Source organism: Dictyostelium discoideum (assembly GCF_000004695.1).
Source record: "Dictyostelium discoideum AX4 chromosome 5 chromosome, whole genome shotgun sequence".
Taxonomy (NCBI): domain Eukaryota; phylum Evosea; class Eumycetozoa; order Dictyosteliales; family Dictyosteliaceae; genus Dictyostelium; species Dictyostelium discoideum.
Window position 1 is genome coordinate 4853509 of NC_007091.3, and position 26257 is coordinate 4879765.

Genomic DNA, 26257 nt, shown 5'->3' on the forward strand with positions numbered 1-26257 from the left:
AAACAGATTCGTACTACGCTCGTTATTATGTGGAGTCGATTTTAAATATTGTTTGGGAAAAACAATGGTTTAAAAAATCTAAAGTTAATTGTGGTGATTTTTTTTAACTGAAAAATGGTACCCCTCACCCATATTATAGCCACGAAAAAAAAGTTTTTTTTTTTTTTTTTTTAATTAAGTTTTTTTTTTCAAGATTTTTTTTTTTTTTTTTTATTTAAGTTTTTTTTTTTTTTTTTTTTCTTTATTTATATTTCCTCTATTTTTTTCTTTTTTATATTTATATAATATTTATTTTACTTTTTTTTTTTTTTTTTGTTAACATTTTTTAGATTGTTTTTAAAAGTTTTTGTTATTTTTAAATATTTAAATTTTTTTTTTTTTTTTTTTGGAGGTGGTACAATCTTAATTGATTTTTTTTTTTTCGTGGTTTGTGTGTATTAAATAAAAATCTTTGGGAAAAAAAAAAAAAAAAAAAAAAAAATCAAAATTTTTTGAAAATTTTTTCAATTTTTTTTTTTTTTCCACCATTCAAATAATATCACAATCATATCAAAAAAAAAAAAAAAATAACAAAAGGAATAATACTACATTAAAAAAAAAAAAAAAAAGTTCATAACAATAACAAATAAGTGTCCCATTGCACTAATTAATAAAAATAATGTCAATGACAATGGATTCGGATGAAGAAAACTTAACAAAGGTAATATAATATAAATACCACCTCAATTTTTTTAATTTTTTTAAAGACACACCCCTTCTCACAAATCGGTTGGTTTTAAAAAAAAAAAAAAAAAAAAAAAAAGTTGACAAAAAAAAAAAATAAAAAATAATAATAATAAAAATAATAATAATAATAATAATAATAATAATAATATAATAAATTATTAATCATAAAATAATAAAAAATTGTATTAATTAATTAATTAATTTTTTTTATTTATTTTTTTTTTTTTTTTTTAAATTCTTAATTTTATAGCTTTTACAAGCTTTTAGTAATTGCAATTATATTGAATTTGTAAAAGTATTTTCAGTAGTTCATGGATTTGATGCAACATTGGAATTTTGTAAAAATTGTTTTGTTTCATTACCATTTATGGCATTAAAAAGAAAGTTTGGAATATATGATGATGAAAAAGAGGTCCAACCACAACAACAATTAGAACCTCCTCCCAAAAGGCAAGGAATAAGATCAACATGGGAAGATGATTCAAGACAAGAATATTGGAAACCAAAAATTTTATATGATAGTGATGATTATTTCCAAAAATATAAAGAAAATAATAATAATAATAATAATAATAATATTAATGATAATAATATTAATAATAATATTAATAAAAATATTATAAATAATAGTAACAATATTATTAATAGTAATAGTAATAATAGAATTAATACTTTAAGTCAAATAAATAATAATATGAATAGTAATATAAATAATATAAATAATATAAATAATATAAATAATAATATAAATAGTATAAATAGTATAAATAGTAATAATAATAATAATAATAATAATAATCATAATAATATAAATATTGTAAATAGTAATAATAGTATAATAAATAATAATTTTAATTTTAATCAACAACCACCTCAAAGAAGGTCAAGTAAAAAAAGATTAAAACCGGCTTCTTCTTATACAACTTGGTAAATATATATATATATTTATATTTTTTTTTTTTAAAAATATTAAATTTAAAATTATTTATTAACTATTTATTTTTTCATTTTTTTTTTTTTAGTATTGAAGATTTACCATTTGAAGTTTTAATTCATATATTTAGTTTTTTAAAATATTCAGATATTTTAATAGTATCATTAGTTTGTAAAGAATGGAATTCGCATAGTTTAGTTGCAACTACAGAATTAACAATTGAAAATAGAAAAGCATTAAGTGTTGATCTTGTAAATAGAAGAATTTATAAACATAGTAATTATCTTAAAAAGATTAGATGTTGTCAATGTAAATTATTTAATTCACAATCAATTCGTATGATCATTGATAATTGTGTATCGTTATGTGAATTACAACTATTCAATTGTCAATTGATAAAGGATGCAGAGATTGAATTGGTTTGTAGTAAATTACCAAAACTAACAAAGATGGTAATTCATTCAGAGAATTTAACTCACAAATCCATTGAATCTCTATCGAGGGCACCAAAATTACAAGAGATTGAATTGGGTGGATTTTCACGTGTACCCATCGAGGCATTTGGTAAATTATCAGAGATTCAAACATTACGTAAATTGGATGTAAGTGCACTCTTGGGTAAAAATGCCAATCAATTAACCTTTGAACTTGGTAAATGTACAAATCTAACCTCACTCAGATTAGGTAGCGCCACTGAATCCTCCTTGGCCAATTTACCATTCTTGGGCAACCTAACATTACTATCGATTGGTGAATGGCGTTTAGAGGATGTCGAACATACAACTACCAATCAAGAGACAATGTCAACCGTTACAACCATCTCCTCAAGCTCAAGTGATGGTGGTTGTCTAAGATTCTTGGATCAATGTAAAAAGATTGAAAAACTTGAAATCACCGGATCTGAGGATTTCATACTAAGAGATTTATCTTACATTCACGGCATTGCCGATACCTTGAAAGTGTTAGACTTGGATTTCTCCTATTGCAATGAATTGGATGGCCCAGCATTTAAAAAGGTTTTCTCATCATTGGTTCGTTTGGAGAGTCTTTTCATTAGTAAATTCAATCTAAGTGGTGAATGTTGGGATGCTTTCTCAAAGATGCCAAACCTCTACGCCCTAAGTATCTGTTGTGTTAAAATGAACACCAATTGGGTTAATCGTGGTCTTGAACATTTGGGACATTGTAGAAATCTTCAAAAACTTTCAATCATAAACTCAACCGAACATTGGATTGACATTAGTGATAAATCATTCTCAAATCTCTTACAACCACGTGGTGGAACCTCATTCAACCATGGATCTTTCCAAAAGAATTTACTCGAACTTAGATTAGGTGGTTCAAGAGGTGGTGGTTGGGTACTTAATGAAGGTGTTTTCCGTTCAATTGGCCAATTGAAATCTTTACAATCTTTGGATCTTTCAAATTCACGTGGTATCAGTGAGCAATGTTTCATTCATCTTTCAAATTGTCCAGATTTAGAAACATTAGAAGGTTCAATTAGAGTTGAAGAAAATATTGTTAGAAATACCATCGCAGAATGGTGCGGAACTGGAACTTTAATAAATTGTCCTTCCCTTAGAAAAGTTTCAATCGATGTAAAATTACCACATTTTATAAACTCTGAAATTAGATCACCAAATAATTTACCAATTCAACAACAACAAACTAAAACTAATAATGGTTTCAATTTAATGGCTAAAATTTCAAAAGATCATAATAATAATTATTTAAATTAAATAATATCTTAAAATTTAAAAAAAAAAATAAAAATAAAAAAAAAAATAAAAAAAAAAAAAAATAAATAAAATAAAAATTAGTAATAAACAAAAAAAAAAAGTAATTAGTAATAATAAGTATTTATATATAATTTGTTTTTTTTTTTTTTTTTTTTTTTTTTTTTAACTAAAATAATATTTTATTTTTCTGTATTTGATTCAATTTTAACATCCTCACTTGTTGTTGTTGTTGTTGTGGGGGTGGTGGTAGTATTAGTAGTAGTAGCAGTAGCTGTAGTAGTAGTTGTTGAAGCAGAGGCAGCAATGGCAGCATCATCATTAATTTTCTTTTGTTGTGCTAATTGTTGATTTACAGTTAATTCTTGACGAACATTTTGATTTTGTGGGTCACGTTCAAATTTTTTAGATTGAATTTTTAATTCTCTTCTTTCTCTTTTACTCATACGACTTGGATTTGTTGATGGTGGTCTAATTTTCTTTGGTGGTGGTTGTGGTGGATTTTTAATAATTTCATCCATTAAATTATATGGTAATGGATATGGATCTAAATTCTTTTCAATCCAATTTTTAAATTCTTTTTTTGTTGATTCAAGTAATGCAATTTCTCTATAAATAGTTTTTTTAAATTCTTCAACTTGATCCTATTTTTTTTTTTTAAAAAAAAAAAACAATAATAATAAATTTTTAATTAATAAAATAACTAATTTTAATTTTAATTTAATAATTTCAATTTCAATTATATACATACACTTTCAATTTTTAATTCACCATGAATACTTGAATTATTTTTATTCCATTCATTAAAAATACAATAATCTAATAAGAGACCAGCACCAGGTGCCATTGGTAAATTTAAAGGTGTATGTTCAAAAGTTGAATTGATATAAGCTTTAATTTGATCAAAAGCTTGATCACGAGTTTCACAATCTTCAAACATACCCTTTCTAATGAAGGAAATTAAACAACCAATCATCTTTCTAATTTGATGAAGCATAAAACTTTCACCTACAACATTAATTGATACCATTTCAACACCTTCTAAAACAAATGGTTCTGAACAAACGAATGAATGAATTTTTCTAAATACTGAAACATCATTTGATTCTTTACGACTTGTATAATTGTGAAATCTATGATTACCTAAATAAAATGATAAAACTTTATTTAAAATTGATAATGTATCAGAAGTGAATTTCCATGGAGGTTGAGTATTATTCTCACCTCCATTTGCTGCCTCCTCCACGATTGATTTGTTCTTTTTTGAGAATTTTGGTTCAAAAACATGTGTTGGTGTAACGTAAATGTATGATCTTGCATCTACAGCATTCTTTGCATGAAATGAATTATTCACTCTCATTATATGAAATACAGTTATATCTTTTGGTAACTCTTTATTCAATGCAATTTTCATACCTTCAAAATCTGGTGGACCCATTTCCATCTTTAATGATACAACATTTCTAATTGCTGATACACCTTTATCAGTTCTTGCACAACGTATCCAATCTACTTTTTGTTGATAATACATATTATCTGGTGAAATACCACCAGTTCTAAATAATGCATGTTCTAATTCTTCTTCAACTGTTTTTAATCCTGGATTTCTATTATTATTATTATTATTATTATTATTATTATTATTATTATTATTATTATTATTATTATTATTATTATTATTATTATTATTATTATTATTATTATTATTATTATTATTATTATTATTATTATTATTTATAATTTAATATTAATATTGTATTATTTGATTATAATTATATATTTTAAATATTAAATACTTACTTTTGCATACCAGCATAGTTTGTACCAGAATAACCTAAAATGATTGCAACTTTTTTCTTTCTTGATTCATCAGTTGTAATTTTAGTTTTATTTTGTAATTCAATTAATTCTTCTTTTGATAATTTTGGTGGTCTAACTGGTGGTGGTTGATTTGGTTTTCTTTTATTTTCTGTAGTTGTAGTAGTTGTTGATGTTGATTCAGATTCTTTTTCAAATTTATCTAATTCATCTTCATCAGCTTCATCTTCATCTTCATCTTGTTGTTGTTGTTGTTGTTGTTGTTTTGGTTGTTCTGATGATGATGATGATTCGCTAATAATGGTTTGAGTTTTAGTTTCAGTTTCATCATCAGTTTTTAATTTTTTATTAACAGATTCAACATTATCATCATTTGTTTCTAATGATCTTTTATTTGTATTTTCAATGTTTTCTGAAATTTCAATATCTTTTACTTCTTCTTTAACTTGTTCCATTTTTTAATTGTCTAAAAAGTAGGTCTTTTGAAATAAATGAAAATGAAAATGAAAAAAAAAAAAAAAAAAAAAAAAATGAAACGAAAATTTGGAAAATTATAAAAAAAAAAAATTAAAAAAAAAAAAATTAAAACTCTTTACTTTAAAAAAAACGAACGAAAAATAAAAAATGGGATATTTTTAGAATTGGAAATGGATTTATTTGGGACACTTCTTTTTTTTTTTTTTTTTTTTTTTTAAAAAAATAATTATTAATGAAAATAATATCAATTTTTTATTTTCCAAATAATCTTTATTTATTTTCTTTTCTTTTTACAATAATTTCAAAACCTCCCTCTTGAATCACAGAAGTGCAAGAATAATCTGCCAATAAAATTGGTATTGTTTTTTTTACATTTGTTCCACTTGAACTTGTTAAACTAAATGAAAAATTTAAAACTTCATTATTATTATTATTATTATTATTATTATTATTATTATTATTATTATTATTATTATTATTATTATTATTTTTATTTTCTTTTTGTTCTTCTTTTTGTTCTTCTTTTTCCTGTTTTAAGCCATCATCGCTATTATCGCTGTTATCACTATTGTAATTATTATTATTTTTATGAATACCACTATTATTGTTGGTGGTGGTGGTGGTGGTGTTATTTATTTCATTATTGTTGTTGTTGTTGACGACATTTTCATTATTAATAGGTGATTTTGGTAATTGATTTCCAGTAAATATTTTGGATTGTTGCGCTTCATCAGTTTTTGTAGTACTTGAAAAATTAGTGTCAACAATTGGATTGCTATTTTTAAATATATTATTATTATTAATATTGTTGTTGCTATGGTTACTATGGTTGCTATTATTTACAGTTGTATTTTTATTTCCAATATTATTAATATTATTAATATTATTATTATTATTATTATTATTATTATTATTTAGCGATTTGATTAACGATGGTTTAGTTGGTAAAGTTGGTCGTATTGAATAAGATGAAATACTTGGCTTTATTGCATATGGTTGTTTTGGAATTTCAGTTATCTTTGGTGAGGCACTGGTTGTAGTTACAGTTGTGGTTATAGGATTATTTGAAGGTATAGGATTTTCAAATTTAATAAAAGAAAGACTATTCTTTTTTTCATCTTCATTATGAGTTTTAATTGTTTCGCTTCTTTCTTTTTCTTTGGTGGTGATACTATCATTTTGATCATTATTATTATTATTATTACTACCACCACTACTGGCTATAATACTATAGTTTAAACCATCAAAAAAATCCTCATCTAATTGATTGTCATCTTCTATAGTTTTAGTGCCACTGTCAATACCACTATTATTATTATTGTTATTATTATTGGTATTGGTAGTAGTAGTTGTGGTAGTAGTTGTAGTGGTTAACTTTTTCGTTTGTTGATCTTCGCTATCAACTCTTAGTTTTTTATTTTCATCGACGCCTTTGACTTGATGTCCAGCAAAAGTATTACTTTCTAATAAATCATAAATATCGTCAGGGTCACTTTCAAATTCATTTAATCTTTTTCTTTTAGAAGTTTGATTATTATTATTATTATTATTATTATCATTATTGTTGTTATTGTCATCACTCTTTTGAACCTCTTCCATTAAATTTTGAATATTTTCAAAGTCTGACATTTCTTCATCTTGTTGTTTCTCTTGTTGTTGTTTCTCTTTCTCTTGTTGTTGTTGTTGTTGTTGTTGTTGTTGTTGTTTTAATTTTTGAATAATCTGTTGTTTCTTTACTTGTGATTGATGCTCTTCTCTATACTTTTCATATAGTTGTCTCATTTGAATATTTTCTCCTTCTTCTTCTTTTTCAAAATTTTTTTGATTCTTTTCTTCTTCTTCCTCTTCTTCATATTCTTGACTACTACCATCATTTGTTGAATCTAACATTGATAAATTTCCTTCAGTGAGATCTTGTAATGATAATTGTTTAGTTATTTGAGTTGGTAAATTCCATAACTCTAATGAATTTAAAATCTCCAATTGATCACTCGAAATTAAAGATTCTGAATAAATTATATTATTTCCTATATTATTACTTGCATTTTTATTCATATCTTTTTTTCTATTCAATAATAAAAGGTTAGTATATAGTGATATATTAATATATTAATATTAAAATGTTTTAAATTTTCTAAATACATACATTCTTAATAATGATATAACCCTTGGATGTTTTGAAATTGGAGTTGGTGATATTGGTGAATGTTTATTTTTATTTAAAATGACAAATTTATTAATATTTAACACAAATTTTGAAAAATCTTGATCTGGTTTTATTGTATAATCTAAAATTTCAATAACACATCCAAATAAAAAACCAAAATTAAATACATTTTTTTTATTTCTATTATTATAATTTAATTTTTAATAGTTATTATTAATATGATATACATATCATTAGATTTGTTTATACTACTAATAATATTAATATTAATAACTTACTCTAAGGCCTCTCTAACTGTATTCTCTGAAACAATGATTTGAATATAACAAATATTATCAGATAAATATAATGATATGTTTTTCTTTTTATGTGAATCTTCTGGTAATGAAACAATTTGACCACAAGGATTGAGTGGAAATGAATTTGATAAAATTGCTTTCTCTAGCCATCCTGGCATAATCTCTTTTTTATTTTTATTATTATTATTATTATTATTATTATTATTATTATTATTATTATTATTATTATTATTATTATTATTAACATTGTTTAATTGAAGACTGTTGATTATCTTTTTTGGAGTTGGTTGTTGTTTTTGTTGCTGCTTCTGTTGTTGTTGTGGCTGTTGTTGTGGTTGTTGTTGTGGTTGTTGTTGTGGTTGTTGTTGTGGTTGTTGTTGTGGTTGTTGTTGTGGTTGTTGAAGTTGTTGCTTTTGTGGTTTAATTTGTTGTTGTTGCTGTAATTTATGTTCATGTATTTTTTGTTGTTCGAGTAACTCCTCTTCAAATGCATCAAAGTGTTTTGATTGTTTCTGTTGTTGTTGTTGTTGTTGTTGTTGTTGGAGTTTCAATTTTTGTGGTGATTTATTATCTTTAATTTTTCGTTGAAATTCGTCAAAGCTTTGTTGTTGTTTTTTAGGTAATTGAGGTTTTTGTGTTAAAGAATGAGCATGTGTGAATAAATGAATTTGATCCTCCTCTTCTTCATTGTGTTCCTCTATGTCTTCTAATTTATCATCATCATTATTGCTATTATTATTATTATTATTATTATTATCTATATCATCATAATTATCATCAACTTCATCAACTACTAATGGTTGGGTTGATTCAAAATCTTCAATTTCATCAATCTCTTCAATTTCTTTTTTCTTTTTCAATTCTATATCATCAATTTGTTTTTTATTGTGTGGTTGTTGTTGATGTGGCTGTGGTTGTGGTTGAGGTAGTGGTGGTGGTAGTTGTTTAATAGTGGTATTTGTTGATTTATCAAATGTTAAGAGAGATGCATTATAATTTCTTTGAAGTGATTGTAAAAGAAGTGATAATGAATTAAAATTTTTAGATAAACCTTTTAAAGGTTGATCATTGTTGATGTGTTTATTGGTAATATTTAAATTATGTGATTTTTCTAATTCTGTATCTAAAAAAAGTGTAATTTCACCTTCTTTATTACTATTATTAAAATATCCAAATATTATTCTAACTTTTTTTGAAGGGAAATTAATAGTTTCTTTTTGTTTATCTTCTAAATGAATCATTGGAAGAATGTAATGTTTTGTTGATAATAATAATCTTGTATTTTGTGGAATTTTCAAATCTTTCATTTCACCAATTATAAAAAAAAACACTAATTTCGATGATACATTATTTATAGACGATGATGAATCTTCTACTCTATTTATCGATCTTTCATACCACTCATATGACGGAATAATTGATGGTTTAGATTGATTATCCATCATATTATAATTATTATTATTATTATATGTATTAATTCTAAATCAAATAATTTATCTTTTTATTCATAAGAAAAAAAATAAAAAAATAAAAAAATAAATAATATAGTAAAAAAAAAAAAAAAAAAAAAAAAAAAAAGTGAAAAAATGAACGAATTTAGGTTTTTACAAGAAAAAAAAAAAAAAAACAAATAAAATTTTTAAAATAAATCATAAAAAATAACAAAAATAGAATATTTAAAAAATATAAATAAACATTATTGGTTTATATTTTAAAAAAATAATATATATTTTTATTTGTTACTTTGTTATCATATGACATCAAATTATTAATTTATTATTAATTATTAATTTGAATTTTTTTTTTTTCCATCTTTTTTTTTTTTTTTTTTTTTTTTTTTTTGTAAAAACCTAAGGGAACTACACATCATTATTCTCTTATGAAAATGAGCGGTCCCTTAAAATTATTATTATTTTTTTTTTTTTTTCTTCCGTCTTTAATTAACTATTATTTTTTTAAAATTTGATATTGATTAAAATTATTATTATCATAATGATTGGTGTACTAAATTTTATAACTGATGAACTATTTATTAAATTTTCATCATCACCAAAGCTGTCATTTATATTTGATGTTGTTGTTATTTTTGATGTTGTTGTTGTTGCCATTGTTGTTGCTGTTGTTGTTGATGATGATGATGATGATGATGATGATGTTGTTGATGTTGTTGATGATGATGTTCCATAATTATTAATATCCTTACTACAAATAGGTAAAAGTTTAATTAAAAACATTGTTTTATCATCGCTACTACCACTATTTAAAAGATTACCATTAACGCTATTTTTGGTAATATACTCTTTTATATAACCACTATTACCAGTTTTAATATAATAACAATTTTTACTACATGATGGATTATTTAATACAGGTTCTAAATTAAACTTTTGATTTTTTAACATTGTTGAACTAACTTCAACATTTGTATTATTCCAACTCCAAAAACTTTTAAATTTATCTAAATAAAAATAAAAATAAAAGGTATTAATTATTTATTTATTATTTATTTATTAATTAATTATATAATTAAAACACAACATACCTAAAAAACCAATTTTATTATTTTCAAATGTAATAATTTTAAAATAATTTGAATCAGTTAATTCTGATGATAAAGGTATTGTTTTAATGAATTTATTACCAATATCCCATGCATTAGTAGACCCTTCTGAACTTATATAATTACCAGAAGACATTGATTTAATCGTTACAAGTTGATTACCATATTGAATTGATGAACAAAAATTACTATTATCTACATTATTATTATTACTATTATTAAAATCATCATTATTATTATTATTTGGATACAATATTTCCATATTAAAATTATTTTTATTATCACAAACTTTATTAAAATTTGAAAATATAAAAAAAAATGGTGATTTCCTATATATAATAAATAAATAATAAATATTAGTTTTTATATATATATATTATATAATATATTATATAATAATATGTTACTTTACCTATTTACAAAAATTAAAGAATTAAAAGTAACTTGTTTTGAAATTGAATTTAAATTTTCAACTAAATAAGAATTATTTGTAGTTGGTTGTATTGAATATAAATCAGTTCTATTTAGATGAACTATATTGAACCTGTATGGATTTAGAAATGGGTCTGTTAGAGTTGCAATGGTTTGTTTATTTGTACCCCATCTTAGAAAAAAGTATTCATATCCTATATCAGACGGTATTAATTGGTTAAAGATTAATGAAAACTCTTTTTTACCATCGACACTACCAGATGCTGTTGTTGATCCGATACTACTAACTATACCATAATTGGTTTTAATTGTTATATATTCATCTCTAATTTGTTCCATTTGACAGTACGATACTGTTCCACTACCACTACCACCATCTTCTATATTCTTTATTATTATTACACCATTACTTTCATCACACCGTATTTGAATAATAAATTTTAAAAAAATTAAAATTAAAAATGATAATAAAAATTGAAATTGCTGTCTTTGTGACATTTAATTTTAATTTTATTTTATTTTCAATTTTTTTAAATTTTATTTTATTATTTTTTTATTTTATTTTTATTTTATTTTTATTTTTATTTTTATTTTATTTTTATTTTTATTTTAATATTTATTAATTTATTTGAAAATTATTTTATTTTATTTTATTATCTTAATATTTATTAATTTATTATTTTGATTGGAGAAGTGTGTGATGAAAAAAAATAAAAATAAAAATAAAAATGGTGAAAAAAAAAGTTGAGGAGAGAGGTGGTTAAAAATTTTATTATGAAAACGAACCAAATTAAAAAAAAAAAAAAAAAATTTTATTTGTTGGGTGGCCAATCTCGTGATTTTAAAAAGTGGTTGGACCTTGAGGGCCAAAAAAAAAAAAAAAAAAAATAAAAAAAATTAAAAAAATTTATTTTTGGTTTTGCAGAGATATTTTCGAAAAAAAAGGGCTGAAAAAAAAAAAAATTAAAAAAACGCTCTGACCAGCATCGCATAAAATTTTTAAGTTTTTTTTTTTTTTTTTTTTTTCATTATTATTAGTTTAATTTTTTTTTTTTTTTTTTCTTATATCATCTATGTTCTATGAATAAAAAAAATTAAAATAATACTTTTTTTTTTTTTTATTATTTTTATTTTTTTTTTTTTTGTGTAGTTTTCCAACTTTTTTAAAAAATACCAAAAAAAAAAAAAAAAAAGTGATTAAAAAAAAAAATTGGAAAATTATTATTATAATTTAATTATTAATAATTTATTTATTTATTTATTTAATTAATTAATTAATTAATTATTACAAATTGTAATTGAATTTGAGAACCAACCACATTTTGATTCTAATGGGTAAGTGTGTGACATTGATGGAGTACCGTTACAACCTGGAGAATTAAAGATTTGTTGAGTTAAAGTAGTAGAGTTACAAACAACATTGAATGATAATTGATTATTTGGGTCTTTAGAATCAACACAAACGTCAACAGTATTGTAGAATACATTACTAATATCATTCTTCCAAGTGGTAGAGTTACATTGACCAGTGTAATCAAATCTAACTAAAGCATTAGTTGGAATATCATAAGTGGCAACACATGAAGCAGTCATTGAAATATTATGTCTATCAGTTGCACAAGTATTGGCAGTGAAATTCCAAACATTTTGAACTCTTCCTATAAAATCAAATTTAATAAAAATAAAAAATTAATACAAAATTTTAAAAAAATAAATATATTACTATTATATTTAAAATATTAATAATAATGATTTTACCTTTGCAATCACCTCTATGATCATATTCAGTTACAAAGATGGTATTACCATCTGGTGAACATGAGAAGGTGGTATCAAAATCACAAAAGTTTTCTTCAATGAATTGACCATCAGTGACTACATTTGAACTACAATCACCATCGAATCTTTGTACATTAACAAATGAACAATAAGCAAAATTAACAATTGTTAATAATAAAATAATTGATAATAATAATTTCATTTTTCTTTTTTTATTTAAAATTAATAATAATAAATAATAATAATAAAAAAAAAAAACTTTTTTTATACCCTTTTTTTTTTTAAAATATTTAATTTTAATTTTATTTTAATTTTATTTTATTTTATTTTATTTTAGATTTTATTAAAATTTTGTTTAACAAAATTTCAAAGATGTACAAAAAAAAAAAAATCTAAAAAAAAAAAAAAAAAGAAAAATTGTACAATTGGTATGAAAGTTTTGGAAATATGTACAATGTATTTAAGAGTACCAAAAAAAAAAACAATTAAAAAACTTGATCAAAAAAAAGATTAATTAAAAAAAAAAAAAAAAATAGTGAAATTAAAAATATCTGTCAAATTTTTGGCTTACACAAAATAAAATTTGGAAAATAAAAATAAAAAAAAAAAAAAAAATAAAAAAATATCTTCCATCCTTTACAATTGACAAACACAATTCCTTTTATTTATATTATTTATATATTATATTATATTATATTATATTATTTTTCTATGTTTTTTTTAACCTCATCGCTATTATTATTATTCTTATTATTATTATTATTATTATCTTCATTAACACTATTAGTAGTGTTTTTATTATTTATTACTCTTGAAAATGTATCAATAATTGAAGTTGGTACAAAAATAAATGATTTTGAAGGATCTTTTGAAATTGATTCGATAGATTCTAATTCACGTAATCTCATTGCAAATGGTGATTTTTCAAGTTCACTAGCTGCTTCTACTAACTAAAAAAAAAAAAAAAAAAAAAAGTTAATGGAATGCATTAAAAAAAAAAAAAAAAAAAAAAAAAAAAAAAAAAATAATAAAAAATAATAATTTACTATTTTTGAAGAAATTAATTCAGATTGAGCTAAAAGTAGTCTTGAATCTTTTATAAATTCAGCTTCAACTTTTTTTGACATTGCATTTGAAACATCTTGAGTGAAAATTATGTCACTTAGAGTGAAAGATTCCAAATTGATTCCCCAAGATTCAAAAGTTTCATTAACCGAATCGACCAATTCTTTATTGAAACCATCACGTTCATATAGTAATTGAGCCAATGTTTTCTTTGGCACCATTTCAATTAACTTGATTTGAACTAAATTTTCAATTGATTCATCATGATCTTTTAAATCTTGAACTAGTTTCAATGGATCAACTACTTTGTATTGTATAATTGAATCAATTGATAAAACAACACCATCTAATGTTACCAAAGTTTGTTTTGGTAAATGTTGAGTACTAGATCTTGTATCGAATAATTCAATATCATGAATTAATGGTACCATTAATCTTAAACCCGGTCCAAGTATTTTTTTACCAATTTTACCAAACGTATATCTAACACCTAATTCATTTTGTTCAATTTTTGTAAAAAATTCCCTTTTTTGTTGATTTATTGTATACAAATTAATTTGTCTAAAAATATTTTCATTTCTTTTATTTATTAAATTTTTTCCCGAAATTGAAATTTTATTTATAAATCTATTTATAAACATTTTTTTTATCTATCTATATATATTTTATTTATTATATTTTTTTTTTTTTGAAATTAAATAAATGGAAAAAAAAAAAAAAAAATTGCACTCACCACACGAATAAATTTGGTTTCAAAAAAAATAAAAAATAAAAAATAAAAAATTAAAAAAAAAAAAAAAAAAAAAAAAAAGTTTCATAATTTCAATGACACAAACAACAGAAGTAAAATTATCATTTAAAGAAATGCAAGAAATAAAAGATTTAACTTTACCACCATTCTTTCCAGCTGTAACTTCACAATGTAAAGAAAAAGCTGCAACTTTTTTCATTTGCATTGAAGAAAAGATGGTTAATATTAATGCTGAAGTAAGTTACTCCTCCCACCTTTAACACCACCCATAAAAAAAAAAAAAAAACAAGAAAAAAGTAAAAACTTTTAAAAAAAAAAAAAAAACAAATATATAGGTACTAATTAAAAATATTAATCTTTATAAAGGATACTCAAGGTGCTAAAAGAGGTTTATCTCAATGTGAAAGTCAATTAAAAGAATACACAAAATGTATGATGGAGTCATTACAAAAAGGTGACAGTATTGGATTTTTATAAACATACTAAAATTAATAATATAATAATAATTTAAATCGAATAAATAAATATAATTTGTAAATATCGCTATAATCTGTTTTATAAGATTTTTTTTTTTTTTTTTTTTTTATATGTTTTTAAAATTTTATATTATATTTGGGGTTTTGGTTTTTTTTTTTTTTTTTTTTTTTTATATACAAATAAAATGAATTATATTTGTATTATTATTATTGTTGTTGTTATTATTATTTAGTTTGTTGTTTTTTTTTTTTTTTTTAGATATTATTATTATTATTATTATTAATTAAAATTTTCTTTTTTTTTTTTTTTTTACAATTTAAGTTGTGATTGAACTGATTCGATAGTTGGAGCATCAGAGACATCACCAACAACAACGAGGGTTGGTTTTTTGGAGGTCATTTTCTTGGCAACTCTTTTAATATCTTCAGAGGTAACTTTAGAGATTTCTTCAGCAAATTCAGCTGGAGTTAAAACTTTGTCGGTATAGATAGCTTGTTTACCAATGAATTCGAGGGCAGAGGTTCTGCTTTCAGCTTGTTCTAAAACGCTTGATTTAGTGACAGCTTTAGCACGTTCTAATTCTTGACCAGCAGTCTTTGAGGCAGCAACGATTTCAGAGGTAATTAATGAAACAGTCTTACCAACGGTAGCACCTTCAACTTCAGCAACAACACCGAATAAACCAGAATCACCATAAGTTAAATTGAATGCTTCAGAATTAACAATATTTGAATTACTTTTAATAAAAAAAAAATAAAAAAAATAAAAGTTAAAATTATATTTCTAAATCAATTTAATAATTAATAATAATAATAATACAAACTTTTTAGTTAAACTGAATAATCTTGAGGTTCTACCATGACCTGGTGCAGTCTTTGGACAACCATTACCTAAGATTGATTGTAAAACTGAAAAGGCAGCAACATCTTTAATGTTTGATTGAGCAGTACCTTCAAAAGCAAGAACAACTTTAGAGTTACCACTTGAATATTTAAGTGATTCACCACCAATATATTGAGCAGTTTCCTAAAATAAACAATATCATCATATTATTATTTTATTCTATTTTATTATATATGATCATTATTATTATTATTATTATTAAAAAAAACTTACATTTGAAATTGAAGTTGATGATTCATCATTACCAAAAGTAACTTTTTCAGCTTCTTCAATTAATTCATTATGTGAAAGACCAACACCAACCAAGATCATATTTGATGGTTTGTAAGTTGAATTTACCCAATTGGTGACGGCATCTTTGGTGATGTTACCTAAATTGCAAATTGGTGCAACTAATGGACGACCAAGGGTTTTACCACGAAAAGCAGTTTGATGAACAGATTCAAAGATTGAAGAGTATGAATCGTGATTGTAGGCTTCAGATTCTTTAACGATGATTTCGGTGACATCACGAACCTCGTGGTATGGAAGGGTTGGTTTGGTGATGTTTGCTAAATTATTCAACATTTGAAGTGAACGGTTTGGTAAGGTTTGAAGTGCAATCAATAAATTGTCACGTGATGCTTGAGCGAATGCAGTTGAACCAGAGACTTCAATGTCTCTTTGTACTTCAATTCCTAATTTGTTGGTGTTTGATTCAAATGCTAATCCCTTAAGAACTTGATTTAAACCTGCAGTCTCTTGTGTTTCATTTCTGCTACCTGTCTTTATGTAAAGACCTAATGATACTGCTGGTCCTGTATATCCACCAACTAAACTAACTACTTTTAATCCATTTGAAAGTGTTGTTGATTCAACAATTCTTTTACTTTCTTGAAATATTGATGTAGTGTACTATTTATATAAATAATATAAAATTAATATTAATATTAATATTTATTTATATAAATATATAAAGTGAAAAAAAAATAAAATAAAATGAAAAAAAAAAAAAATCGTTGTGTGTTGTGTGTGTTTTTTTTTTTTTTTTTTTCATAGCGTTTTTTATTTTATTATTTTTTTTTATTTTTTTATTTTTTTTATTTTTTATTATTATTGTTCTTTTTCCAAAATTGATTTTTTTATTTTTTATTTTTTTATTTTAATTATGATAGATCATACATTTCTAGCAATGAATCTTCCGATCATTTTGTATTATATTCTCTTAAATTGTTTATTATTGATAATGAATAATATAAAAAATTTGAAGTGAAAAAAAAAAATGTGATGAAAAAAAAAAAAAAAAAATTAAAAAAATAAAAAAAAAATAAAATTGAAAAAAAAAAAAAAAAAAAAAATTTAAAAAAAAAAAAAAAAAACCAAAAAAATTTTTATTCTTACAAAAAATTGAAGTTCTGATTGATTTAAATAATATTACCAATAAATAAAAAAAAAATTTTAAAACAAAAAATCAAAACAATTTTTCTATTTTTAGAGTAACTTTTTTTTTTTTTTTTTTTTCTTTTTCTCAACTCTTTAGTATTATAAAATTAAAAAAATAAAATTGATTCAATAAAAAAAAAATAAAAAAAAAAATAAAAAAATAATATAAAATAATCAATTATTGACAAAAAACATTCAAATCTTACACAAAACAAAAAAAAATTATTGATATTATTTTATTTATTTTTAGTATAGATAAATAGAACACAAAAACACACAAAATGGTAAATAAAAAATAAAAAAAATATTAATATTTCTATTTTTTTTAATTTTTTTTTTTTTTTTTTTTTTATTTTTAAAATTTCGTTGTTTTTCATCCAAAAAAAAAAATAATTTAAATTTTAGTTTTAAAAAAAAAAAAAAAAAAACACAAAATATACCCCCTCCTATTTTTTTCTTGTGGATAAAATCATAACAAAATTACTCAAATGTATAGTCATTCTCAAATACCCACTACTAGAACTTTCTAAAAATCTCACTTCAAACAATTCTTTAAGAAACAAAATTTTGAAACCAAAAGACACCAGAGGTGACCATTTTATATAAAGGTGGGCCACCTCCCCATTCAATATTCAAGTACCTCCTCTAAAAAATGCAAATGTCAACCAAATTGCAAAATTCAAACAAGATATGAATGACAACATATTGTTGTGGTATACCTATAAATCCTAATTTTTTTTTTTTTTTTTTTTTTTTTTGAAATTTATCATAAAGTACCTTGGAACTCTTGAAGGGAAATTTCTTTTTTCTTTTACTCTTGACGGATATGGTTTTCTCGACAGACATAGCATTGGGCATATAAATAAATAAATAAATCACAAAAACAACCATTGTGAGCTATTTAATTGTATGTTATGTGGATTGGTTACTCCAATGCATGACTTATGCCCAATGCTTAGATGTAGAGGAAACCTCTCCTTCAAGATTAAAAACAAAAAGAAATTTCCTTCAAGAATTCCATTTTTGTTATTATTTATCATTTAATATATTAAAAAAAAAAAAAAAATTAAAATAAAAAAAAAAAAAAAAAAAAAAAAATCTTATTTTAATATTTTCTCCTATTTTCAATATTTAATTATTTATCATTCATTTTTGTAATTATTTTTTTTTTATTTTAAAGAACCAAGAGCGGGGAATATTTTACATTAAAAAAAAATAAAAAAATTGAAGTTCTGGTTAGTTTTTTTATTTTTTTAACACTACTATTATTTATTTGTATTTATTTATTTGTATTTATTTGTATTTGAAACAATTTTTATAATATTTCTATCAACTTTATCTTGAATAAAATCTTTATATCTATTAAATTGATTAATTTTGTTACAAAGTGTTGTATAATTTTTTTGAGATATTGTTAAATTGAATTTTGATTTAATATCTTGATCAATTGTATCATTATTTTCAAAATCATCTAATAATAATTTTACAACCAATAGAGGATAGCTTCTTTCAATGATATTTTTTAAACTGAAAAAATAATTCTCCATTGGTTTATAATCCATTTGAATATTTTGAGATTTTAATTTCAAATATAAAAAAACTGCAGTTTTATGATCTAAATCTTGGAATCTAACTGGTTGAATGAATTCCAACTCATTTTTAAAATCAACATTATTTATCAAATAAAATGTTAAATAATTTGATTTCCATAAGTCAATATAGGAATAATTGTAAATAAATTTAGCTTTTAATTTTAATGAGAAATATTTAACCATATATTTTATAGTTGTAATATCTATACAATCTGATAATAAATCATCATTAATATCACCAATCCCATTATCAAAAAGGTATTGTAAAAATTGAATATCACCACTACCACTACCACTACCACCACCATTACCATTATCACCTTTATTATTATTATGATTATTATAACAAATATCTCTAACTACTGATTTACTAATATCATCTGAATCCCAAGTAAATAATGATTTATGATTTTCAAAATAATATTTAAATAATTTTTTATTATTTAATAAACAATGTGCTGAAAATCTCCTTTGATTCGAGTTGATTATGTTGGCTAATCGATTAGCATGTTTTTTAATTTTAAATTGTGTATTTTTTGGATTTATAATATGGCTTATTAACATTGGATTTGTGAAATTTGTATTTGTAATTGCAATTTTCAAAAACTCTAATTGAGTTTTAATATCAACTCTATCATGATTAAATAAAGGTTGACCATCGATTTTGATTTTATGATCTTTATTCATTTTCAATAATTCACAATCTCCATAGTAACATGCTACTCTTACTAAATTATCACCACCTGATGAACAAGATGGTGGATAAGTTTTTATTAAATCGTATTCCTTATACTCTGAAATGAATTGATAAATCAATGATTCTAAATCATAATTATAAAATCCTTTTTCACTCTTTGCAAACCAATCAAAATAAAATACTCTTTTAATTTCTCTAACTAATTCAAAATCTTCATAATCAATTTCAGTAAATTCCGTTTCGTCAAAATAAATATACTCTTCATTTTCATCTTCTTCTTCATTTTCAACATTATTATTTTTAATAGTATTATTATTATTATTATTAAAAAATGAATAAATATATGATACTGCATCGTAAATTAAATAAACAATTTTATCATTAGCTGTTGGTGGTGGTGGTGGAGGTGGTGGAGGTGGTGGTGTTGTTGGTGTTGTTGGTGTTGGTTTTATAATAGCTAAATTATAAATTGAATTTACTTTTTTAGTTGTTTGATTTTCTTTTAAAATATCAGTTTTTTTTAAAATATGTTTGAATGGGGTTTGAATATTTCTATTTTCATTATATTCTATTAAATGTTCAACTTTTTTAAAAAGTAATGAAGAGATTTGTTTTTCTTTTTTACTAGTTCTATGTGACACTGATAAAACTAGTAATGCTGTTAAAATATAATCAATTTGATATTTTTCAAGCACAGATTTTGTTTTGTGGCTTTTGTCAATACAACGACCGTAATTGAAATCTAAATAACTAGCGATAGTGCTATAGTTAGCACAACCACTGCCATAATGGTCAAGATAGTTATCAAGTAAATTGTAACTTAGGAAAATATTATTTAAAACTGAAAATGAATTATAACCATTGAATTGCAATAATGGAATGTTATAATCATTATATAAACGTTTAAATAATTGGTGATCTAATCTCATCAAATTTTCAAAATATATTTCAAAACTACCAGTAAATGAAATTGGTGGTACGAATCCAATTTCATCCAATAGAAATCTAATTAATTCACATCTCTTATTTGAACATAACGCATTATAAAATGCTTTCATTGGATCTTTTACCATAATTCCAAGTTCATAATAAATGAATTTAATAATTTTTAAATCACATTTACCTAATGATTTATCAAATAAATCATCATTATTAATTCTAAGTTCTTCTATTGTTGTTGTTGTTGTTGTTGTTGTTGTTTTTGTTGTTGCTGAAGTTGAAGTTGAAGAGGAAGTTGAAGAAGAGGAAGTTGATGATGGATTGACGGTACCATAATTTTCAAATATAAATTTTAATAAATCTAAATTAGAAGTATCTAATGAAGTTTTAATTAATTCTTGTGTAAGTTTATTTGTACTTAATAAAATTGATTTATTTGTATTTAATAATTGATTTAAAATTATTGACGATTCTTCTTTATTTAATGATAGATTATAATGATTATAATAATTATTATTAAAAAAATAAATAAATGATGTAATAGATTTTGAATCAATTTGATCAAATTTTTCATTTCTTTTAATTTTATATAATAATAATTCTCTTGCATGCTTTAAACACCATTCAAAACCTGCTTGATCATATTTTTTAATTTTAAAACAATCTTCTGAATATGATCTACCACCATAAGAAATTTGTTCATTAAATTTATAAACATAATCATATATATAATTTGATAAATATTTATTATTAAATACTGATTTATATAAACTATAAATATCTTTATTTTTATTTTTATTTAAATTATTCATTTTATTTTAATTTTTGTTTTTGTTTATCACTGAATTTTTTTTTTTTTTTTTTTTCACACACTTTATCACCATCAAAAAAAAAAAAAAAAAAATAAAGAAAAAAAAATAAAAAGATATTTTTTTTTTTTATTTTTTATCAGAAAACATTTGGTGACAAAAATCTAGATATCCAAAATTACCTGAAAAACCACCTTTAAATGTTTATGTGTTATAAATAAAAAATATAAAAAAAAAACAACAAAATAAATAAATAAATAAATAAATAAATAAATAAATAATTTCAATTATAAAACAACAATATTTTTATTTTATTAATTCTGTTACATTCTTTTTTTTTTTAATGATAAATAATTTTTTTTAATTTTTGTTATTATTGTTGTTGTTTATTTTTTTATACTTTTACATTTGCACCAGTTGTAGTTTTAGCATTAATATTGGTAAGACCAGGTGCACTAAGAGTGGTATTGGTGTTTGCTTTAACACTTGTATTTGCGAGGACTGAAATTTCATTTGTACCAAATTCACCAACATTCAATGATGAATTGAAAATTTGGTTTGATCCTGATGATTTGATTGAACCGAATTTGGAGATTGAGTCTAAAAAAAGAAATAATTAAAAAAAAAGGAAAAAATAAAAATAATTAAAACTTGTTTTTTTTTTTTAAATATGAGTTAATTAATTTAAATAATAATAATAATAAAAATTACTAATTAATGTCATTTTATTAATTTTTTTTTTTTTAATTTTTTAATAATTATTGTTTTGATTGGATATTTAAAAAATAGAATTTATTTAAATCCTTTTATACTTTTTTTTTTTTTTGGACTCAAAAAATTTTTTTTTAAAAATTTATATCTTTAATTATTTAAATTAATTAAAATTAAACACTGGGTTTAATTACTATATTTATAAATTGTCAAGTGTGTGTTGGTGTGGGTTGTGTTAATAAAAAAAAAAAAGATAAATTACCAATTATAAGAAAAATCTCACACATTTTTTTTTTTAATTTACCAAAGTAAATTAATATATCATTATTTTGAAATTATTATAAATAATATTTACAATAAAAAATAAGAAATATTTATCAAAGTTTCTAAACAGTTGAGTCACTTTGTTCTATTTTTGTTACTTTTTTTTTTTTTTACTACCAAATAATTTTAAATTAATTTAAAAAAAAAAAAAAAAAAAAAAATGCTAACCTAAAACACTAAAACTACTCTAAAAAAAAACTTTATTTTTGAAACACTATATCCTTTATTCAAAAAAAGAAAAAGCTAGTATTTCTTTTCGAAATTGTTTAATAAGGAAAAAAAGTGTTTAAAATAATGTAAAACTGAAATTTAAATTATTATTTTTTTTTTTAGGAAATGAATTTCGAGTTTGGGTGTCTTTTTAAAAATTATTAATAATTTTACCAGTTTTTAATAATAATAATAATAATAATAATAATAATAATAATAATAATAATAATAATAATAATAATAATAATAATAATAATAATAATAATAATAATATTAATATTAATATTATTATTTTATTTATTTATTTATTTATTTTATATATATTTGTTTTTTTTTGATAAAATAATTTCTTTTATTTTTTTTATTATTTTATTAATTTTTTATATTTGTTATGATAATTTTTATTTTTTATTTTATAAAAAATAATTATAATAATTTTGTTAAGAGATTGACAGAGTCGGTAAACTTATCACTAAAGGTAACTTTTGAAATTGAGTTTTTAACGGATGTACTGATTGAGCCTGATGGTCTATAATCTTTATAGGTCATTAAAATTGTACCTAAACCACAAATACATCTCATTATTAAATCTGGATCAGATTCTGTTGAAATTACTAATGACATACATTCAACATACTTATTAACAATCTCTGTATTTATTTGATTATATTGAGAATAAACTGAAATACTAATAAAATTTTGAAAATATATATATTTTTTAAAAAAAAAAAAAAAAAAAAAAAGTTAATATGCATGTAAAATTAATTGAAAAAAAATGAAATATAAAATGGAAAAAAACTTACTTTAATAAAAATGTTGATAAAGCAGTTGAATAAGATTTGTTTGAATTTGGTGAAAGTTTTTGATAGATTGATTTAATTGATTCTAAAATTTGTGGATTTGAGAATAATCTTTGAGTTAATAAAGTACGAAGTGGTTCATGACGGAACATATTTGAAAAGATTTTCAAAGCCAACATTTGATTATTCATAACGGTGGATTCTTGTACAATTTTAAAGAGAATAACCAATAGATTATATCTTGATGAAGCTCTATTCTCGATGACCATAGATTCAAAGGTCTTTGAAGCACCAGGATGTAGAACCATAACACGAATAACATCAAGGATCGTATAAACTTTATCAGCTGGCCAAGTTAACATTTTGAAAATAACTTTATATTGATTATCACTAAACGATGAGGAATGATAACGTGATGTCTCTCTGAGTGTTGCTAAAATTCCCTTAAACAATGAAATCTCTTGTTCATCTTCATCCAATGAAATTGATTTTGTATTTGCATTTGATGAAAGTTGATCATTAAATTCTAATGCTTTAACTAATAATGATTCACTATTTGCTTGTTCAAATAATGTATAAGTTGCTTGTGGAATTAATGATGTTGGTTTAATATTAAAATCTCTATTATTATTATTATTATTATTATTATTATTATTATTATTATTATTATTATTATTATTGTTATTGTTATTATTATTATTATTATTATTTGAACTATCTGGAATATATCTACTTGGAACTGTAAATGAATCACTTGGTGAACTATAGTTATTATTATTATTATTGTTATTTGAACTACCTGGAATATATCTACTTGAACCAGTTAATGGGTCACCTTGATTTGGAGTTGCTTCAAAAGTCATTGTATCTTGACCAGAATTTTTAATTATGAATTGAGCGACTTGATCAAGGAATTCTTGACCTAAATCATTTTTTAAGATAAAATCTTGAGCGACAGTGTAAGGATTTTCAGTGAGATCGTAACCAATTTTGTACATTACACCATCACCAACATCAACATCGAAAATATAATCATACTCTCTACCATTGAGTACACCTTTTGAACTATTTCTACTGGCAGCATTAGCATCTACAACCTCACCGATTTTAATCCATTTAGCTTCAGATGCACTCCATTGATGAGCTTCAGCGATTTTACCATTCTTTACAACCTTTAATTCACCATCTTTAGTGCCATCGGCAATCAATGCTTCATTGACGTCTTGTAATTCATTCATTTTAATATCACCAACATTATCAGACATAATAGTTTGAGCTGCTAAATTATCTTGATATTGTTGTACCTCCTCTTGAGTTGCAAATCTTTTTTCATTTCTAGTCCAAACATAACCAACACCATCTGCACAGCCAGTGATAATATCGCCATTGGGTGAGTATGATAAATCCCAAACTCCAGATGGATGAGTCAAGGTTTGAACATTCTCACCGTCTCTCCAAATACGTAAAGTTCTATCCTCACCAACTGAAGCAAACCCAAAGTTTGGAATATTGATAACGGCATAAACAAATGAACTATGACCTGACAACTCTTGAACCAATTCACCATCGATTGTCCAAATGAAAACGGTACCATCATTACTACAACTTGCAAACCCTAAATCTGGAATAACTGCCAATCCTCTAACACAATCCTTATGTTTTTTCAATGTCTTTATCACTGAATAATTTCCTTTACCATTTTGTTCCCAAATCTTTATAGTTTTATCTGCACTTGCTGATACTATATTTCCATTTTGTAATCCAATAACTGACCAAATTGATGCTTCATGTCCTGATAATGTTGTTAAACATTCACCATTTTCCCAAACTTTAATTGTTCTAAAATAAAAATAAATATATTAATATTAATATTTTATAAATATATAGAATTTAAAATAATAATAATAAAACTTACTTATCCCAACTACCAGAGATAATCAAACCATCATTTGTTACACCAAGTGTTGAAACTGAATCATTATGTCCTAATAACATTAATGATGGTGCACCACCTTCATTACCTTTTTTACTACTATTATTATTATTATTGTTATTATTGTTGTTATTATTATTATTATTATTATTATTATTATTATTATTATTTGATGAATCTCTTGGAAAAGCTGATTTTTCCCAAACACAAATAACTTTATCATTACCACCAGATGCTAATGCACGTTCAGCTAATAATAATGATGGTGGTAATGATACAACTGTGCCAACGAAATGAGTGTGACCATGTAATTCTATACTTGAATAATTATTTGATGGATCCCAAACTCTAATTGAATGATCTCTTGAACCTGTAACTATTCTACCATCTGAAAGTACACAAACACTTCTAACATCTTTTGAATGTCCATGTAATGATTTTGAAAGTTTATATGTTGTATTATTATTTGTTGTTGTTGTCATATTTATAATGAAATTAAAAAAATAAAAAAATAAAAAAAATAAAAAAAAACACACAAAAAAAAAGATTGTGTGTGTGGAAAATATTATAAAAAAAAGAAAATAAGAAAAAAAATTGAAAATTAATTTTTATATTAAATTCCAACTTCACAAAAAAAAAATAAAAATAAAAAAAAATAAAAAAAAAATAAAAAATAAAAAAAAAAAAATTCCCCTA

General features: G+C 22.4%; 12 protein-coding genes across 12 annotated transcripts; 2 read left to right on the top strand and 10 right to left on the bottom strand.

Annotated features, from left to right (window-relative positions):
- Positions 1–658: 658 nt before the first annotated feature.
- On the top strand, positions 659–3399 carry DDB_G0290985 (hypothetical protein; the record flags this gene model as incomplete). Its single annotated transcript, XM_630344.1, has 3 exons — positions 659–700; positions 977–1653; positions 1749–3399. 3 exons carry the CDS (start codon positions 659–661, stop codon positions 3397–3399), a joined length of 2370 nt encoding a protein of 789 aa, XP_635436.1.
- Positions 3400–3578: 179 nt separating this feature from the next.
- On the bottom strand, positions 3579–5669 carry pus1 (tRNA pseudouridylate synthase; the record flags this gene model as incomplete). Its single annotated transcript, XM_630345.1, has 3 exons — positions 3579–4040; positions 4148–5003; positions 5197–5669. 3 exons carry the CDS (start codon positions 5667–5669, stop codon positions 3579–3581), a joined length of 1791 nt encoding a protein of 596 aa, XP_635437.1.
- A 292-nt stretch (positions 5670–5961) lies between these two features.
- DDB_G0290989 (hypothetical protein) lies at positions 5962–7746 on the bottom strand (the record flags this gene model as incomplete). Its single annotated transcript, XM_630346.1, has 1 exon — positions 5962–7746. The coding sequence occupies one exon, from the start codon at positions 7744–7746 to the stop codon at positions 5962–5964; it is 1785 nt and encodes a 594-aa protein (XP_635438.1).
- Positions 7747–7806: 60 nt separating this feature from the next.
- Positions 7807–9602, bottom strand: DDB_G0291043 (hypothetical protein; the record flags this gene model as incomplete). The annotated part of the gene is made up of 2 exons (XM_630347.1): positions 7807–8038; positions 8137–9602. The coding sequence occupies 2 exons, from the start codon at positions 9600–9602 to the stop codon at positions 7807–7809; spliced, it is 1698 nt and encodes a 565-aa protein (XP_635439.1).
- A 510-nt stretch (positions 9603–10112) lies between these two features.
- DDB_G0290991 (hypothetical protein) lies at positions 10113–11647 on the bottom strand (the record flags this gene model as incomplete). Its single annotated transcript, XM_630348.1, has 3 exons — positions 10113–10615; positions 10700–11046; positions 11130–11647. 3 exons carry the CDS (start codon positions 11645–11647, stop codon positions 10113–10115), a joined length of 1368 nt encoding a protein of 455 aa, XP_635440.1.
- Positions 11648–12427: 780 nt separating this feature from the next.
- On the bottom strand, positions 12428–13130 carry DDB_G0290993 (hypothetical protein; the record flags this gene model as incomplete). The annotated part of the gene is made up of 2 exons (XM_630349.1): positions 12428–12807; positions 12908–13130. 2 exons carry the CDS (start codon positions 13128–13130, stop codon positions 12428–12430), a joined length of 603 nt encoding a protein of 200 aa, XP_635441.1.
- Positions 13131–13629: 499 nt separating this feature from the next.
- DDB_G0290995 (hypothetical protein) lies at positions 13630–14634 on the bottom strand (the record flags this gene model as incomplete). Its single annotated transcript, XM_630350.1, has 2 exons — positions 13630–13878; positions 13975–14634. 2 exons carry the CDS (start codon positions 14632–14634, stop codon positions 13630–13632), a joined length of 909 nt encoding a protein of 302 aa, XP_635442.1.
- A 223-nt stretch (positions 14635–14857) lies between these two features.
- DDB_G0291061 (hypothetical protein) lies at positions 14858–15221 on the top strand (the record flags this gene model as incomplete). Its single annotated transcript, XM_630351.1, has 2 exons — positions 14858–14980; positions 15111–15221. 2 exons carry the CDS (start codon positions 14858–14860, stop codon positions 15219–15221), a joined length of 234 nt encoding a protein of 77 aa, XP_635443.1.
- Positions 15222–15530: 309 nt separating this feature from the next.
- On the bottom strand, positions 15531–17312 carry DDB_G0290997 (peptidase M16 family protein; the record flags this gene model as incomplete). Its single annotated transcript, XM_630352.1, has 4 exons — positions 15531–15957; positions 16045–16247; positions 16338–17018; positions 17286–17312. 4 exons carry the CDS (start codon positions 17310–17312, stop codon positions 15531–15533), a joined length of 1338 nt encoding a protein of 445 aa, XP_635444.1.
- Positions 17313–18829: 1517 nt separating this feature from the next.
- DDB_G0290999 (hypothetical protein) lies at positions 18830–21586 on the bottom strand (the record flags this gene model as incomplete). The annotated part of the gene is made up of 1 exon (XM_630353.1): positions 18830–21586. The coding sequence occupies one exon, from the start codon at positions 21584–21586 to the stop codon at positions 18830–18832; it is 2757 nt and encodes a 918-aa protein (XP_635445.1).
- Positions 21587–21977: 391 nt separating this feature from the next.
- Positions 21978–22307, bottom strand: DDB_G0291001 (hypothetical protein; the record flags this gene model as incomplete). Its single annotated transcript, XM_630354.1, has 2 exons — positions 21978–22183; positions 22295–22307. 2 exons carry the CDS (start codon positions 22305–22307, stop codon positions 21978–21980), a joined length of 219 nt encoding a protein of 72 aa, XP_635446.1.
- Positions 22308–23254: 947 nt separating this feature from the next.
- DDB_G0291003 (hypothetical protein) lies at positions 23255–26043 on the bottom strand (the record flags this gene model as incomplete). Its single annotated transcript, XM_630355.1, has 3 exons — positions 23255–23516; positions 23632–25467; positions 25544–26043. 3 exons carry the CDS (start codon positions 26041–26043, stop codon positions 23255–23257), a joined length of 2598 nt encoding a protein of 865 aa, XP_635447.1.
- Positions 26044–26257: the final 214 nt, after the last annotated feature.